Below are 15,360 nucleotides of genomic sequence, written 5' to 3' on the forward strand. Positions count from 1 at the left end.
ATGTAGAACGTAATTTTTTCTCTAAAATGCACCCTTATATTTTGTTCATGCTCATGTCACTCTTTGCACATTTTTGATATTGATAAAAAAAACTTAAATGAAAAGCATACAAAACATATCTCCTATATTTTTTTAATTGTTAATTTAACTTAATTTAACTTTTTCTCGGCTTTACTAAAAAGTTAACTATGTATGTAGGAAGTTTATTGAGAATTGTCAAAATGTTGGTATTCCCAGGTTGTCTCCGAGTATAAATTTGACTTAATTATAAGCAACTCCAATAAATGAATTCATTGTACAAAATGTAAACAACAATTTTTATAAAAATCTTTATTTCAGAAAAGATAACAGCCAATCTAAATGTTTGCTGGCGTCCGTAAATACAACATAGTTGTTTAGATCACAAGTCCTGGTGTTGGCTTCAGAAATGGACATCGACACAATGCCCTTCAATAGCCACCTGTCTCCCATCTTCATCAAGAACCCGCTGCCACTGTCTCCGTTGCAGGGGCCAGATCCATTTCGAAATCCTTCAAAAAAAATATTCGTTAGAATAATTTCGTTGATTCAAAAATTCAGTTATAAAAAGAAATCAAAGTTTTTAAATAGTTACCTACTTATGTAGTAAATATATAAAGTAAAAATTTTTTCGTCAATGGGAGTCTTAAGCCCTTAAAAGTAACGAAAATATACTTTAAAAATTAATGTATATACAGGGTGGCCAAATGAAAACGAAACAGAGCCATTTTCAGGAACTGCGTCAAGATTGTAGAAAAACGCTCAGACCTGTCGATTTTAGATTAAAGGGGGACATTCTTTGCTGGTATTTTTGACTCCGCCACTTTCACCCCCAAGCAAGAGTAAGCATCACTCCAAAATATTTAAATGGCATTAGGGGTTGAGTAATATTTCTTTTGAAAGCTCTTACAATTTTCTTTACAACAGACTTTTAATTTTATAATTCCGCCCAATACTTCCTTAATAAAATTTACATTTTAAAATTTTAAATTAAGTTTAGTTGCTTACTTATTACGTAGTTGATTAAATGTTTAAACTGATGACCGCCCGCTTCCATACAAGAATAAAGATTTTGTTCGAGACGTTCGCGCACATTCCGAAGCAGTTCCGGAATGATTCGACGGCATTCGTCGACGATTCTTTGACGCAAATCTTCCAGCGACGCTGGCTGTATTTTATAGATTTTACTTTTTAGGTATCCCCACAAAAAGAATCAATGTGCGGTAAATCCGGTGATCGTGGAGGCCACTCAATGCTGCCTCTTCTTCCAATCCAATTCCGTAGAAAACGTTGGTACTGACGGACAATTAACGCATAATGCGGAGGAGCACCGTCCTTTTGAAAAATCTAATGATCTTCATCATACTCTGGAACATTTTCAATAATATCAGTCAAGGCAGGGTCAATAGCGTCTTCCAGTAATTGCAATAATACATTTGGCCAGTCAAATTACCAGATAGAAAAAAAGGACCCACCAGCCGGTCACCGAAATTTCCAACACATACATTTAATTTTTACGGTTGCACCTCGTGAAAAACTCTTGGGTTTGAATCGAACCAATAGCGGCAATTGTGACGATTTACCGTCCCGTTCAAGAAAAAACTGCACTCATCAGAAAAACAGATGTTAAAAAGAAACTGTGGATGGTTCCCTGCTCACTCACTCATTATTTCGCAAAATTGCAAACGGCGGTCATAATCATCCTCATGAAGTTCCTGGACTAAATGTATTTTGTATGGATGGAATTTATTCTTCTTCAAAATGGTTTGTATGCTAGTTCGATTGATCCCAGACACAGATGCCAGCTGCCTCGTACTTAATGTAGGATCAAGATGAACTTGTCCCAAAACTGCAACTTCACTAGCTTCATTAACTATAGGTTTTTCAATTTCTCGTTTTTTATTGGCTACGTTCCCTGTCTCTTGAAATTTTTTTACTAACTCTAGAACATACTTCCTCCTGACATGTCGATCTTGATGTTGTTCATTAAATAGCTGAGCTGTTCTATTCGCACATTTATTGTTCATAAAGTAAAGCGAAATGATATCTACCCTTTCCGCAATGGAATAAACCATAGTGTTTAATTTTCAAAAACACAATTAAATAAACTACCAACCAACGCTTCCAAATAATACTAGAAAATAATTTGGAATCCACTAATTTTACGTTCATTGTGTGTGTATAGCATTCATTTCTGTTTTTTACAATTGTGTTTTTTTACGAAAGTGATAACAAATCGCCAAAAACCAATGTAACGCAAGAAATACTAAATTTATACAATTGGCGTACTTAACTCGAATGAGTGACATTTTTACCGTTTCTAATTGTTTGTACAAAAGTTTCAAGTTTAAAATTAAAATTCTTAATAAGTATTGGGTGGAATTATAAAATTTAAAGTCTGTTGTAAAGAGAATTGTAAGAGCTTTCAAAAGAAATATTCCTCTACCCCCAATGCCATTTAAATATTTTGGGGTGATAGAGCCAAAAATAGCAGCAAAGAATGTCCCCCTTTAATTTAAAATCGACGGGTCTGAGCGTTTTTCTACAATCTTGACGCAGTTCCTGAAAATGGCTCTTCTTCGTTTCCATTTGGCCACCCTGCATAATTTTTCTACTACCATTGGTGCTATTTTAGAATATTATAATATTTTTATCAATCAAGCTATAAATTGTCCAGAATAATAGTCATAGATATTCTTTAATAATTTATTTTTTTTTATTCTCAGTAATTGTCAGTTTTGAAATTTGGAAGCCATTGCAGCAAGGTGGTATCTGCTGCAATAAAATCAGTATTTTCACCGTGAAAAAATAAAATATGAGCACTTTATTTTTCCCTAGTGTCTATTTTACATAGCATACAGCGTAAATATTATATGCTTTGTAATCAAATATATCTATTGTATTCCAGTGTTGTTCCAGCTATTACAATAATTGTACTAGATCTATTACATTTGAGAAAATTCTATTACCCTATTACTAAGTTGTCTAAATCTATTACACTATTAGGCTTTTTTTCGCGATTGAATATTGGTGAATATCTGACTTGTAGTTACTATTTCTATTTCTATTTAATCTTAATTGTCACATGGACTTCACTTGCAATTCTTGCAAAAAAAGCCTATTGAATTTTTAGTTCGACAGTGAGGAAATTCTGGAGATGAAAAACCACAGAATCTTCATAAATTTATTTCAACCAAAGAAAACAAAAATACATATGGTTCCCTTGAAGAAACAATAACACTAATAAAAAATATAATTATAACAAAGCGAAATTTTACTCAATAAAAACAAACTTTTGTTAAAAAATAAAATGATATAGGTTAAATCACGGAGTAAACTAAAGTTTAAAGATGTGAAAACGGTACATTTCAGTCAACGAACAAATCCTATTACAGTTTTCTGTCAATCTATTACGATTTTCTATAGATTCTATTACAAATTATTTAAGCTCTGGAACAACACTGTTGTATTCTAAAAATAATGCAGTGTCATTTAGGGTCTGTACCTACCTGCGCAAAACGTTCTGTTTGACGTGATATATTGAAACTGATACGAACTTCTAAGGCACTGTTCTTGACTTACGACGGGTAAACTTGTTTGCTTTGGTTCTGCAGTCATTAGGTTGCCATTTTCGTCTTTACCCCATCCCACGACAGTCCCTTCTTTTCCTAGAAACAAAAAAATTATTTGAATACAAACACTTGTAGCTGTGGATGAAAATAAATATATTTTTTATTATCCTTGCATGTTGTTTTGTAATGGTGTGTTATGTTATAGCAACAATGTAATAGTGCGATTTTTATATGATGAAAACATGAAGAATTTCTAAAAATTGGAAACATAAAATTTATATAGAAAAATGTTTAACTTTCCTACAATTATTTTTTTAAATCTTCTTCATACAGGACGTCCGGTAAATATCTGCTAGTCTCTCGGAAATGTGTAACGAACATCAAAGTAACTATGGAACTTCCTATAAGTTTTTTTTCTAATGTTGTTGCTAACGGAGGTACATAGGTATTCTTAGAGATTTACTTCCATATTTTGATAGAATTTTAGCATTATCATAATTACAGAGAATGTTCTAAGATTTGATGTTAAACCTGTTTTTTACTGTTACAAGGTATCCAGAAACGGATTGAATCCAATACAGGTTTTCAAAATGTTGACAGATGTCATGCTAGCTAGCAAACTAATTATATGTTTTTAGATATTCTCTTGGTGGTTTTCATTTATTTCGATAAAATAAACAGTTTTTGTACGGGCAATAACAACTAGATTTTTTTACAAATTACTTAGTTTATTTAACTTAGTCTAAGTCCAAAAACCTTTGAAAATGTTGATCATAGCCAAAGAGAAACATTAAAAATTAAAAATAAAAATTTACGTAACAGAAAATCAGAAAAAAGTTACGAATCCGATTACATGTCTGTGTTATATTCAGCTAAATATTTTTAGTATAGACGAGTGAAAAATTAATAAAATCTTTTGGATCTCACAAAACAAATACAAATCTAATAAATTTAGGTTGGGGGACCTATGTAGGTGACCTTACTAATTGTTTTTACTGCCGTTTGAAAAACAGATGTATCATTCTTTTTATCAAATTAAATAAAAATTACTTTTAAAAAATGTATACAGGATGTTTATTAAGTACTTGTACAAACTTTAAAGGGTGAATCTTTGATTCATTTTAAGATAAAAAGTTCTTACGAACATGGATCCGCAACGGCTTGGTTCTTGAGATACAGAGCGACCAAAAAAGTTTTTGTTTGGTATTTTGATTAAATTTTTGTTGAATAACATGGCAATTTGAAGAAATTCGGAAGACTGAGATGAGAAACTCAAATATTTGCTTAGTTTTTTGTTTAATGTTAGAGGGCGCCACATAGACTGCAAAAAATTTTCACTCAAATTTCACTCAATTTTACTCAATAATGTCCACCCCCGATTGAGTGAAATTTTCACTATATTAGTATGAGTACAACTGAGTGAAACTATAGCGTCAGAAATGACTGAGTTTTACGCAAATCCGAGTTACTGCTAACTGTCAATTGAGCGACTTTTGATTCTATTCTGAGTATATAAAACTAATTTAGGGTTGACTTTTTCTCTAATATGATTTAAATTTAACTATTATTGAGTCATTTTTTACTCAGACTTGGTTTTTAATTAACTAAATATTGAGTACAAAAATAAATTACTCATAAATGATTAATTAGGATATACAGTGTTGAAATTGATTCACTTCGCGGGGCTTCCTTCTGTCTTGGCTGAGATCCGCCAGCTGAGAAGTGAGACCCGCCAGCTGAGACCCACCGCCGCCGACTTACGCCTGTTCTCTTGGCGATCACGCTTTTCTGTAACTCCTGACCGGCCTCTATCAACTGTGGTCGAGATTACAGAATCAATATGGAAGCGGTGCCACCTTCACGGCGCCATTCAAAATACTCAAAATTAATATACATTTAAACTCACTCAGTAATGAGGACATTTACTCTGATTTAGGTACAAGTGCGCCAAATACGAGTTTAAGTGAAGAATTTATTTAAGGAGCACCTATATTTGAGTGAAAGTACAGTTTTAGTTTAAATATAATCACAAATGAGTAAAATGATCAAAATGCCCAATATTGAGTGAAAATGTACTCAATAATTTCACTCAATGGATTCACATCGATCCTTTGTTGCTTTCACTCACACCGATGTTTTTACAGTGTACAGTGTCGTACCTAGATTAACATAACTATAACTTTTTTATGTCGTGCTGTATGTCATTTTTGACTAAACATACATATCTACTCTCCATTCAATTTTAGTTGAATCATTAAGATTTTTTGAAAAATTAAGCGAAAATGAGTCATTGCTATGTTACACTATCACTTTACACACTTTAGTTTGGTTGCGTGTCAAATTCTGGTCTAACCGTTGGATAGGAAGTGCAAGATCACCAGATTTGAATCATTTGGATTATTTTCTATGGGGTCACTTGAGGTCACTAGTTTACAAAACTCCACTTCGAAATGAACAAGATCTAAGAATTTGAATCGTTTGCCAGTATTAATTAGACACCAGGTATACTCGAAAGAGTTCGTTGCAGTAGGTGGCAGTCATTTCCAGCAATTATTGTAAATGTTAATTAGTCAAAGATTCACCCTTTAAAGTTTGTACAAGTACTTAATAAACAGCCTGTATATTTCATAGTATGACATCTATTACATTTTTGAAAAATATGTTGGGGCTAGTCCGTTCCCAGTATCTTGTAAAATACCCATTTTAATATCAAGTCATGGACATTTATCAGTAATACACTGCTCCACAATTGTATCAAAATATTAAAGGTTTTACAATCAGAACGCAAAACATAAATTTAGGGAAAAAAATGTAGGAAATCGTAATGTTATTTTAACCTCCAATCTACACCTCCGCGAGATTGNACAGCTCGTTGAGAAATGAGGTTAAGTTGGTCGCTATAAGCTACTCCCTACGTCCAATGTGTCAGAGCCAACTTCGACCACGTTTTTATTTGAACGCTCGTTACATTTAAACTCACTCAGTAATGAGGACATTTACTCTAATTTAGGTACAAGTGCACCAAATACGAGTTTAAGTGAAGAATTTATTTAAGGAGTACCTATATTTGAGTGAAAGTACAGTTTTAGTTTAAATATAATCACAAATGAGTAAAATTATCAAAATGCCCAATATTGAGTGAAAATGTACTCAATAATTTCACACAATGGATTCACTTCGAACCTTTGTTGCTTTCACTCACACCGATGTTTTTACAGTGTACAGTGTCGCATCTAGATTAACATAATTATAACTTTTTTATGTCGTACTGTATGTCATTTTTGACTAAACATACATATCTACTCTCCATTCAATTTTAGTTGAATAATTAAGATTTTTTGAAAAATTAAGCGAAAAAGAGTCATTGCTATGTTACACTATCACTTTACACACTTTAGTTTGGTTGCGCGTCAAATTCTGGTCTAACCGTTGGATAGGAAGTGCAAGATCACCAGATTTGAATCATTTGGATTATTTTCTATGGGGTCACTTGAGGTCACTAGTTTACAAAACTCCACTTCGAAATTAACAAGATCTAAGAATTTGAATCGTTTGCCAGTATTAATTAGACACCAGGTATACTCGAAAGAGTTCGTTGCAGTAGGTGGCAGTCATTTCCAGCAATTATTGTAAATGTTAATTAGTCAAAGATTCACCCTTTAAAGTTTGTACAAGTACTTAATAAACAGCCTGTATATTTCATAGTATGACATCTATTACATTTTTGAAAAATATGTTGGGGCTAGTCCGTTCCCAGTATCTTGTAAAATACCCATTTTAATATCAAGTCATGGACATTTATCAGTAATACACTGCTCCACAATTGTATCAAAATATTAAAGGTTTTACAATCAGAACGCAAAACATAAATTTAGGAAAAAAATGTAGGAAATCGTAATGTTATTTTAACCTCCAATCTACACCTCCGCGAGATTGGTAAATACTTACCGAGTACCCTCTATAAATACATACAGCGTTTCATTTTATTATTTTCTATATCAGTGACCTGTAGAAATCAATTATTATTAAACGTAGACAAGCCATTTTTTTAATATTTGATCTAAATTTATCACAGTATAATAATTTTATTGAAAACAATGCAACATTTCAACGCATTTTTCTCACATTAACATAAATAGACCATAAAAAACTGTAGCTCCGAATATTTCGCACATGACATTGAAGTGATAAGGTAGTTTGTCAACAAATCCTACATGACATTGACAAAAGATATTTCGCAATAAAACGAACACATTGCATAACTACTGGTTATCTCAACTTACTAAATAATATCCTGTTTGAATTTGCAACATAGTTTTTACACTTCATTTAAATTATTACAAGGATCTATATTAAAAAAATTGTCTTCAATTTAAGTCCCAGAAGGGTCGATGATTCTGTTAAGTCGCAAGCAAGAACGGGTATAATTTTCTTATAATTTTTTATAATCTTGGCGAAATAAATATGAACACTTTATACGCAAATGTTAAATCATGTTAGATTTAAAAATGTGAATGTGGTTTCGCCTTATTTTATGACGTAATTGAAGGCGATTCAAAAAGCAAATAAAACTATAAATTCTGACTTGAGTTTTGTTTGAGCGTTTTTATACCTATAATTAAATTTTTTTAATAATAATAATATTTCCGAGCATTTTAAGGAAACATAATAACGTAATTGACGGTTATTCAAAAAGTAAATAAAACTATAAATTCTGACTTGAGTTTTGTTTGAGCGTTTTTTATACCTATAATTAAATTTTTTTAATAATAATAATATTTCCGAGCATTTTAAGGAAACATAATAACAACAACAAAAATAAACAAAACAAAGTATGTAAATAACTTAAGTAAAAATATAGATAAAAAAATATATTTTATTAATTTCAGCCATAAATGTAGAAGTTGTTGCTAACGAAGAAGTAAATGAAAAAAGTAGTTTGGTAAACATACAAGGTGTGTTACAAAATAAACAGGACTTTTCAAAAATAGGCATTTCTAGTAAGACTATCTATTGGCAATTACATCGTCGGAAACGTAGATTCTTGACTGATGTACATACTGTCAAAATTTCAGTATGTTTGCGTCATCGGTACAAAAATGAGCATCGAGCAAAGAGCTAATATTAAATTGTGTTTTAACCTTGGTAAAACTTTTACCGAAACGTTTCAATTGATGAATCAAGTTTATGGTGATGATTGCTTATCCCCTGACAGAGTTCATGAGTGGTATACGCGGTTTAAAAACGGCCGTGAGGACATTAAAATGATGAGCAACATGTTGGCCAACCGAAATCCGTGATCACCCCAGATTCCATCAAAACCGTGCGTGAATTCATCAAAGATTAGCCAAACATTCGTGGAAATGGAATTGAGCATTTCAAAAACGTCAATTTACCGCATTTAGGCCGAATGTTTAGGCTAAAGGTATGTGTACGGTTTGTTCCGCACGAATTGTCTAACGACCAAAAATTGCTCAGAATGCAACATTCGAAGGACATAATCAAGGAGGCCAAAAACGACAAAAGTTTCCATTATACAATATTGTGATTAGTGATGAAACGTGGTTATTTCATTGAGATCCAGAAACCAAGCGCCAAAGAGCCGAGTGGATAGCGACAGAAAAGCCAAAATCCAAAAAATCTTGTTTGAAGAAGTCAAAAAAGTGAAGACAATGTTGATTTGTTTTTATGATTCCAAGGGCATTGTCCACAAAGAGTTCATTCCTCTGTGCCAGACGCGTTAATGCACAATTCTTTCTTGGCGTTTTGAAGCGTTTGGTGCACTGTATTCGTCATATTCTGCCAGAATATCGCGCAGAAGGAAGTTGATGTTTGTCGCACGATAATGCACCATCTTACCGATCGACACTTTTGACTAAAAATCGCAATTTGAACTGTCAACCACTCCCCGTACTCGCTTGATTTGGCACCGTGCGACTTTTATCTTTTCGAAAATATGCATTTGCTGATGAAGGAAAGTGTTTTGTGGGCATAGAAGCTATCCAAAAGGCCTGTACCGACATCCTGAAGGACGTCACGACAGTCGATCTAAAACACCCATCCCACATGCTTTTAGACCGTGTATATCGCTGTATTGAGTCGGAAGGGGGCTATTTTGAATAAAATAAATCGGTTTTGCCAAAAAAAAACTCTTTTTTGTTCTTATTTACAAAAAGTTCTGTTTGCTTTGGAAGGTACCTTGTGTATGCTACACCTACTTTGATGATATTTATCCCAAGCTATTACGTAGCATACAATGTAAACAAAGTAACAGGTAGAACGTTATATATTAAATCACTACATATTATAAAACAAAGTCCTCCGCCGCGTCTGTCTGTCTTTCTGTCTGTTCGCGATAAACTCAAAAACTACTGCACCTATTTTCATGCTGTTTTCACCAATGGATAGNAACGAGATGGCCAAATACAGGGTGTTCTATTTAAAAAAACCTATGTTTATGTAATATCGGAAAAACTGAGTACGCCACTGGCTTCCTAATAAAAAATAGAACAAATAATGTGCACACTTTTTTCTTCTAAATTGAATGACAACGGAGATAGAGAGGTTAATGTAAATGGGCCATTTTCCAAAAAAACCCTGTATATCTAAAACTAGTCAAGTTAGCCAAGACCTTTTGGGACCAGCGAAGTAAACTCAAAAAAAGAGGACGGGACATCGATATCAGTTTTTTTGTATCTATCACCATTTTGGCTGTACCCTATAAAACTATCGAAAATCAACCACCCTGTACATACTGTCAAAATTTCAGTATGTCTGCGTCATCGGTACAAAAGTGAGCATCGAGCAAAGAGCTAATATTAAATTGTGTTTTAACCTTGGTAAAACTTTTACCGAAACGTTTCGATTGATGAACCAAGTTTATGGTGATGATTGCTTATCCCCTGGAAGAGTTCATGAGTGGTATACGTGGTTTAAAAACGGCCGTGAGGACATAAAAATGATGAGCAACATGTTGGCCAACCGAAATCCGTGATCACCCCAGATTCCATCAAAACTGTACGTGAATTCATCAAAGATCAGCCAAAAATTCGTGGAAATGGAATTGAGCATTTCAAAAATGTCAATTTACCGCATTTTGGCCGAATGTTTATGCTAAAGGTATGTGCACGGTTTGTTCCGCACGAATTGTCTAATGACCAAAAATTGCTCAGAATGCAACATTCGAAGGACATAATCAAGGAGGCCAAAAACGACAAAAATTTCCTTTATACAATATTGTGATTAGTGATGAAACGTGGTTATTTCATTGAGATCCAGAAACCAAGCGCCAAAGAGCCGAGTGGATAGCGACAGAAAAGCCAAAATCCAAAAAATCTTGTTTGAAGAAGTCAAAAAAGTGAAGACAATGTTGATTTGTTTTTATGATTCCAAGGGCATTGTCCACAAAGAGTTCATTCCTCTGTGCCAGACGCGTTAATGCACAATTCTTTCTCGGCGTTTTGAAGCGTTTGGTGCACTGTATTCGTCATATTCTGCCAGAATATCGCGCAGAAGGAAGTTGATGTTTGTCGCACGATAATGCACCATCTTATCGATCGACACTTTTGACTAAAAATCGCAATTTGAACTGTCAACCACTCCCCGTACTCGCCTGATTTGGCACCGTGCGACTTTTATCTTTTCGAAAATATGCATTTGCTGATGAAGGAAAGTGTTTTGTGGGCATAGAAGCTATCCAAAAGGCCTGTACCGACATCCTGAAGGACGTCACGACAGTCGATCTAAAACACCCATCCCACATGCTTTTAGACCGTGTATATCGCTGTATTGAGTCGGAAGGGGGCTATTTTGAATAAAATAAATCGGTTTTGCCAAAAAAAAACTCTTTTTTGTTCTTATTTACAAAAAGTTCTGTTTGCTTTGGAAGGTACCTTGTGTATGCTACACCTACTTTGATGATATTTATCCCAAGCTATTACGTAGCATACAATGTAAACAAAGTAACAGGTAGAACGTTATATATTAAATCACTACATATTATAAAACAAAGTCCTCCGCCGCGTCTGTCTGTCTTTCTGTCTGTTCGCGATAAACTCAAAAACTACTGCACCTATTTTCATGCTGTTTTCACCAATGGATAGAGTGGTTCTCGAGGAAGGTTTTAGTATATAATTTGTTAAGTTTTTGTATACATTAACGATATTTGTTGGAGGTGTCGGGAAAAAATAAGCCGTCTGGGAGCTTTCAACGAAAATGCTGCCTAAACCCTTTGAGATATAACAAAATAATGTATGGTGGAATTGTGTATCTTATATAAGTCTACAGAAAAGTCCGCGATGGCATATGTTTATCTCTTATCTCTATATCCATTTTAATACTTTAAAAAATGGACAATTATAAAGCGGTAATTGGAAAGCTATTTACACAAATACGGTATTAATCCTTATCATTTTAAATACGTTAGTTGGCTTGAGCATTTCATGAAGATTATTTTTTCCCTTTACACCATGCAAATTAAATGAATACCTTAGGAGATATAGCAAAATCAAAATAATGCGCAACGAAATTAATTTCGTGTCGCTGTGATTCGACCGGGCCGCGCGGGCGCCCCGTGACCCCGCGCCTCGCGTCCGAGCCGGGGGGGTCCGAAAGTTTATGTAGTGTATCAATGTATGGTGGAATTGTGTATCTTATATATGCCTACAGAAAAGTCCGCGATGGCATATGTCTATATGTTAAAGATAACATACTACCTATATCCATTTTAATACTTTAAAAAATTGGCAATTATAAAGCGGTAATGTAAAAGCTATTTACACAAATACGGTATTAATCCTTATCATTTTAAATAAGTTAGAGGCTTTAAGCATTTCATGCACATTATTTTACTCTTTTACACCATATAATTTAAATGAATATCTTAGGAGTAATCGCAAAAAAATTACGGACGCGAGAATAAAATTCAAGCGCCTCGCTTCGCTTGATGCGATCGCCGACCCTCCCCCCGCACCGTCTTGCCTACTGTTTAGCTAATAAGCCGAACGATAACGCGCGCGTGATCCTTTAATAAACTGACTTGGAGCGAATGGAGGTGACGACTGACGACTGTGTTTTCTTTCTGGGTGTTGTTGGAAAGTTATAATTGCGTTCGATATTTTAAGGTCACATTTTTGTTTTGTATTTGTTGTCTTTAGGTAGTCGGAACATACATAGATACTTGCAAACATACTTTTATTTCATTGAGTTTTAATAATTTGTTTGTTTTTTTCTTATTGTGAATCATTTAAAACTTCATAGTCGCATTTTTGTTTCGTGTTTGTTTTCTTTAGGTAGTTAGATACCTAACTACTTACTTATTAATTAAAATTGATAGTCCTGAACATAGGTACTTTAATTTAATTCGTTTTGTTTTCACATTGTTGGTAGTTACCTATATTGTTTTAAATTTAAAGGTTTTGCATTTTTAGTTTTGAGTTCGTTTGTTGTCTTTAGGTATATAGATATATCGTGAATTATTTTAAAATTAATATTAGGGTCGCATTAGATGAAAGATGATTGATTTTTTGTTTGTTACGATTTAACTCAAAAACTACTCAACCAATTTTACCGAAAGCTACATCTCCTCGGAGTAACATAGGCTATTTTATATTTGCCCGTGCGAAGCCGGGGCGGGTTGCTAGTTATATTTATAATAAGAATGGTAATACCAAAAGATCTACTAAGTAGATCTGGTTCCACATTTTTTTTTACAATATAAAAATAGTCACGGATGTTGTTATTCAATTTATTTGTTCTGAAGGCAAAACTACTATCTAAAACTAAATGGACCCCTGAGTTTGGAAATCGATATTAAGAAAACGTAGGGACGATAAAATGAAATTTGGACCATATATAGCCTCACTATTACTCTATTGTGTGCTAAAATTTCAGTTAGTTTCGTTTTCCCAGTTTTTAGTTATTAATGAGAATGTTGAAAAAATTACGGTTTTCTGCCTACAAAATTGACACCTCTTACTTTAACTCGTCGTAATTTTTTTGTTAATCTATAAAAAAATTCCAGATTTTTACTAACGATAAGTCGAACTATTGTCTTTAGTACTGTGAAGGTCATTTGTCTCAAAAGCTCTTCTTTTTTTTTATTTTTAAGCAAAACAGAAGAGAGTGCTATCTCCGTAAATATTGCGTACTTTAAAAAAAGAAAAAAACTGACACAGGTAGTAAATAACTGTAAACAACAATTTGAAAAAAATTGTAAAAATAATGCAGCTATAAATATGATATCCTTAAAAACAGGATCGGAATGATCAATTACGTTCACGGTCGGATCGAGGAGTGCGAGGTAAAAGGTTCGCTGCAGTGGCGTGGCTGACAGTTTTGATGTGATTTCCCGAGCTCGCTCCGACAACCGACAGCGACGGGACGATTTCTGTTTTTTTTTTACCTTCAAAGAAACCTAATGTACTTCAAGAGTAATGGTTTGTTGAAGTAAATAAAAAAGGCATTTTGTAAAATTATCATTGTCAAAAACAGCATTATCTAACCGTACTTTCAAATATTTATTTACTAAGAAATTATTTATGTAATTTGAAGACGTGACAATTCGAAACAGAAAATGAAACGTAGGGATCAGAAAGAGGTCTTTTGTCAGGCTTACAATATTTATTATGTGTTACTTTGAAAATATCGTTTTTGTTACGAAAAATAATATATCTTAAAAAATCAAGAAAACTTTCATGGTAGGTATGTTATTTATATATTTTGTATTGTATAATACGTACTGAATTTAAAAAAATACAAAGATTACTCCAAAGTAACCTATACATAGTCAACATTATTAAGGGCTATAAAGGTATATTTTACAAGCATACATCGGTGTCTTTTATCATCATCAGCCAATTCCTCGTCATCATCTGTATCTTCATCATCATATTCACATTTACTACTAAAGGATCTATAGCGACATCTACTAAATGTCCTTTTTTCCTGGATTCCTGTTCCACGTTTTTAGCATGTCAAATATTTCCCAAAGTTTTGCGATACATTTCAAACCGTTCAAATCGCAATGGAAAATATTATTTATACATAAATAACATTAATGTGCCACTTATTGCTCAATAACAATTTTGAAAACGTGTTTTCTGGGGATTATCCAAGAATATTTTTTTACGGTAACACAACACTAAACCAGATAGATTAAAAATAGGATTACCAAATTCCTAATATTTGCGAAGAATTTTATCAGGTAGCCAATAAAAATGAAAATGAAACAAGCCAAAAAATTATTCTGCAAATAAAATATTTCAGCCACCACGGCTTGCTACAACACGTCTTCCACATGCCGTCGCCATGCCGCGCACCCCCGCTATGTAGTCCATTGAAATGAAGGCTGAACCTCCATTTTTTCCTCTGTCGATCAAACCTGGGCGCAAATATGTATTCGACCCTCAGGAATCCGAATCCGCAAAAATTTTTGACCTAGGTGGTCAGGAAAGGGGTCAAAAGGTCAAAAAACCGTAAAAAATAAGGTTTTTCGCAAATATCTCGTAAACTACGGCAAGTAGCAAAAAAATAATTGCACCATCGTGTTCCCAGGGAAATTTTACATCGATTTTATGCTATTGCTTATTAAAATTAAATAAATTTATGTCATCTTTTGGACAATTACTAAGCACGAGAGGGGAAGTGTATATCTCCGGCGGTGGGGAGTAGTACAGCGCGCACCCTACATGTATCGGCTGACTCGCAGTCGACAGCTCTAGCAGGTGTGCCTGTTTGGAATATAATGCGATTTCAAATATAATTAGCCTGC

At 33.7% G+C, this 15,360-nt stretch overlaps 1 protein-coding gene across 2 annotated transcripts in view; it reads right to left on the reverse strand.

Annotated features, from left to right (window-relative positions):
- Positions 1–328: 328 nt before the first annotated feature.
- Positions 329–15,360, reverse strand: part of LOC108917163 (serine protease gd-like) — an 89,590-nt gene continuing 74,558 nt past the window's right edge. For both annotated transcript variants that reach the window (XM_018723642.2, XM_018723643.2), the window contains exons 8-9: positions 3,528–3,686; positions 329–530 (exon numbers count right to left, since the gene is read on the reverse strand). In XM_018723642.2, the coding sequence (XP_018579158.1) occupies positions 331–530; positions 3,528–3,686 (359 nt within the window). In that variant the 3' untranslated portion in view covers positions 329–330. The remainder of the gene's footprint in view (positions 531–3,527; positions 3,687–15,360) is intronic.

The sequence above is a fragment of the Anoplophora glabripennis genome, unplaced genomic scaffold (genome assembly GCF_000390285.2).
Source record: "Anoplophora glabripennis isolate ALB-LARVAE unplaced genomic scaffold, Agla_2.0 scaffold79, whole genome shotgun sequence".
In the NCBI taxonomy this organism is placed as follows: Eukaryota; Metazoa; Arthropoda; class Insecta; order Coleoptera; family Cerambycidae; genus Anoplophora; species Anoplophora glabripennis.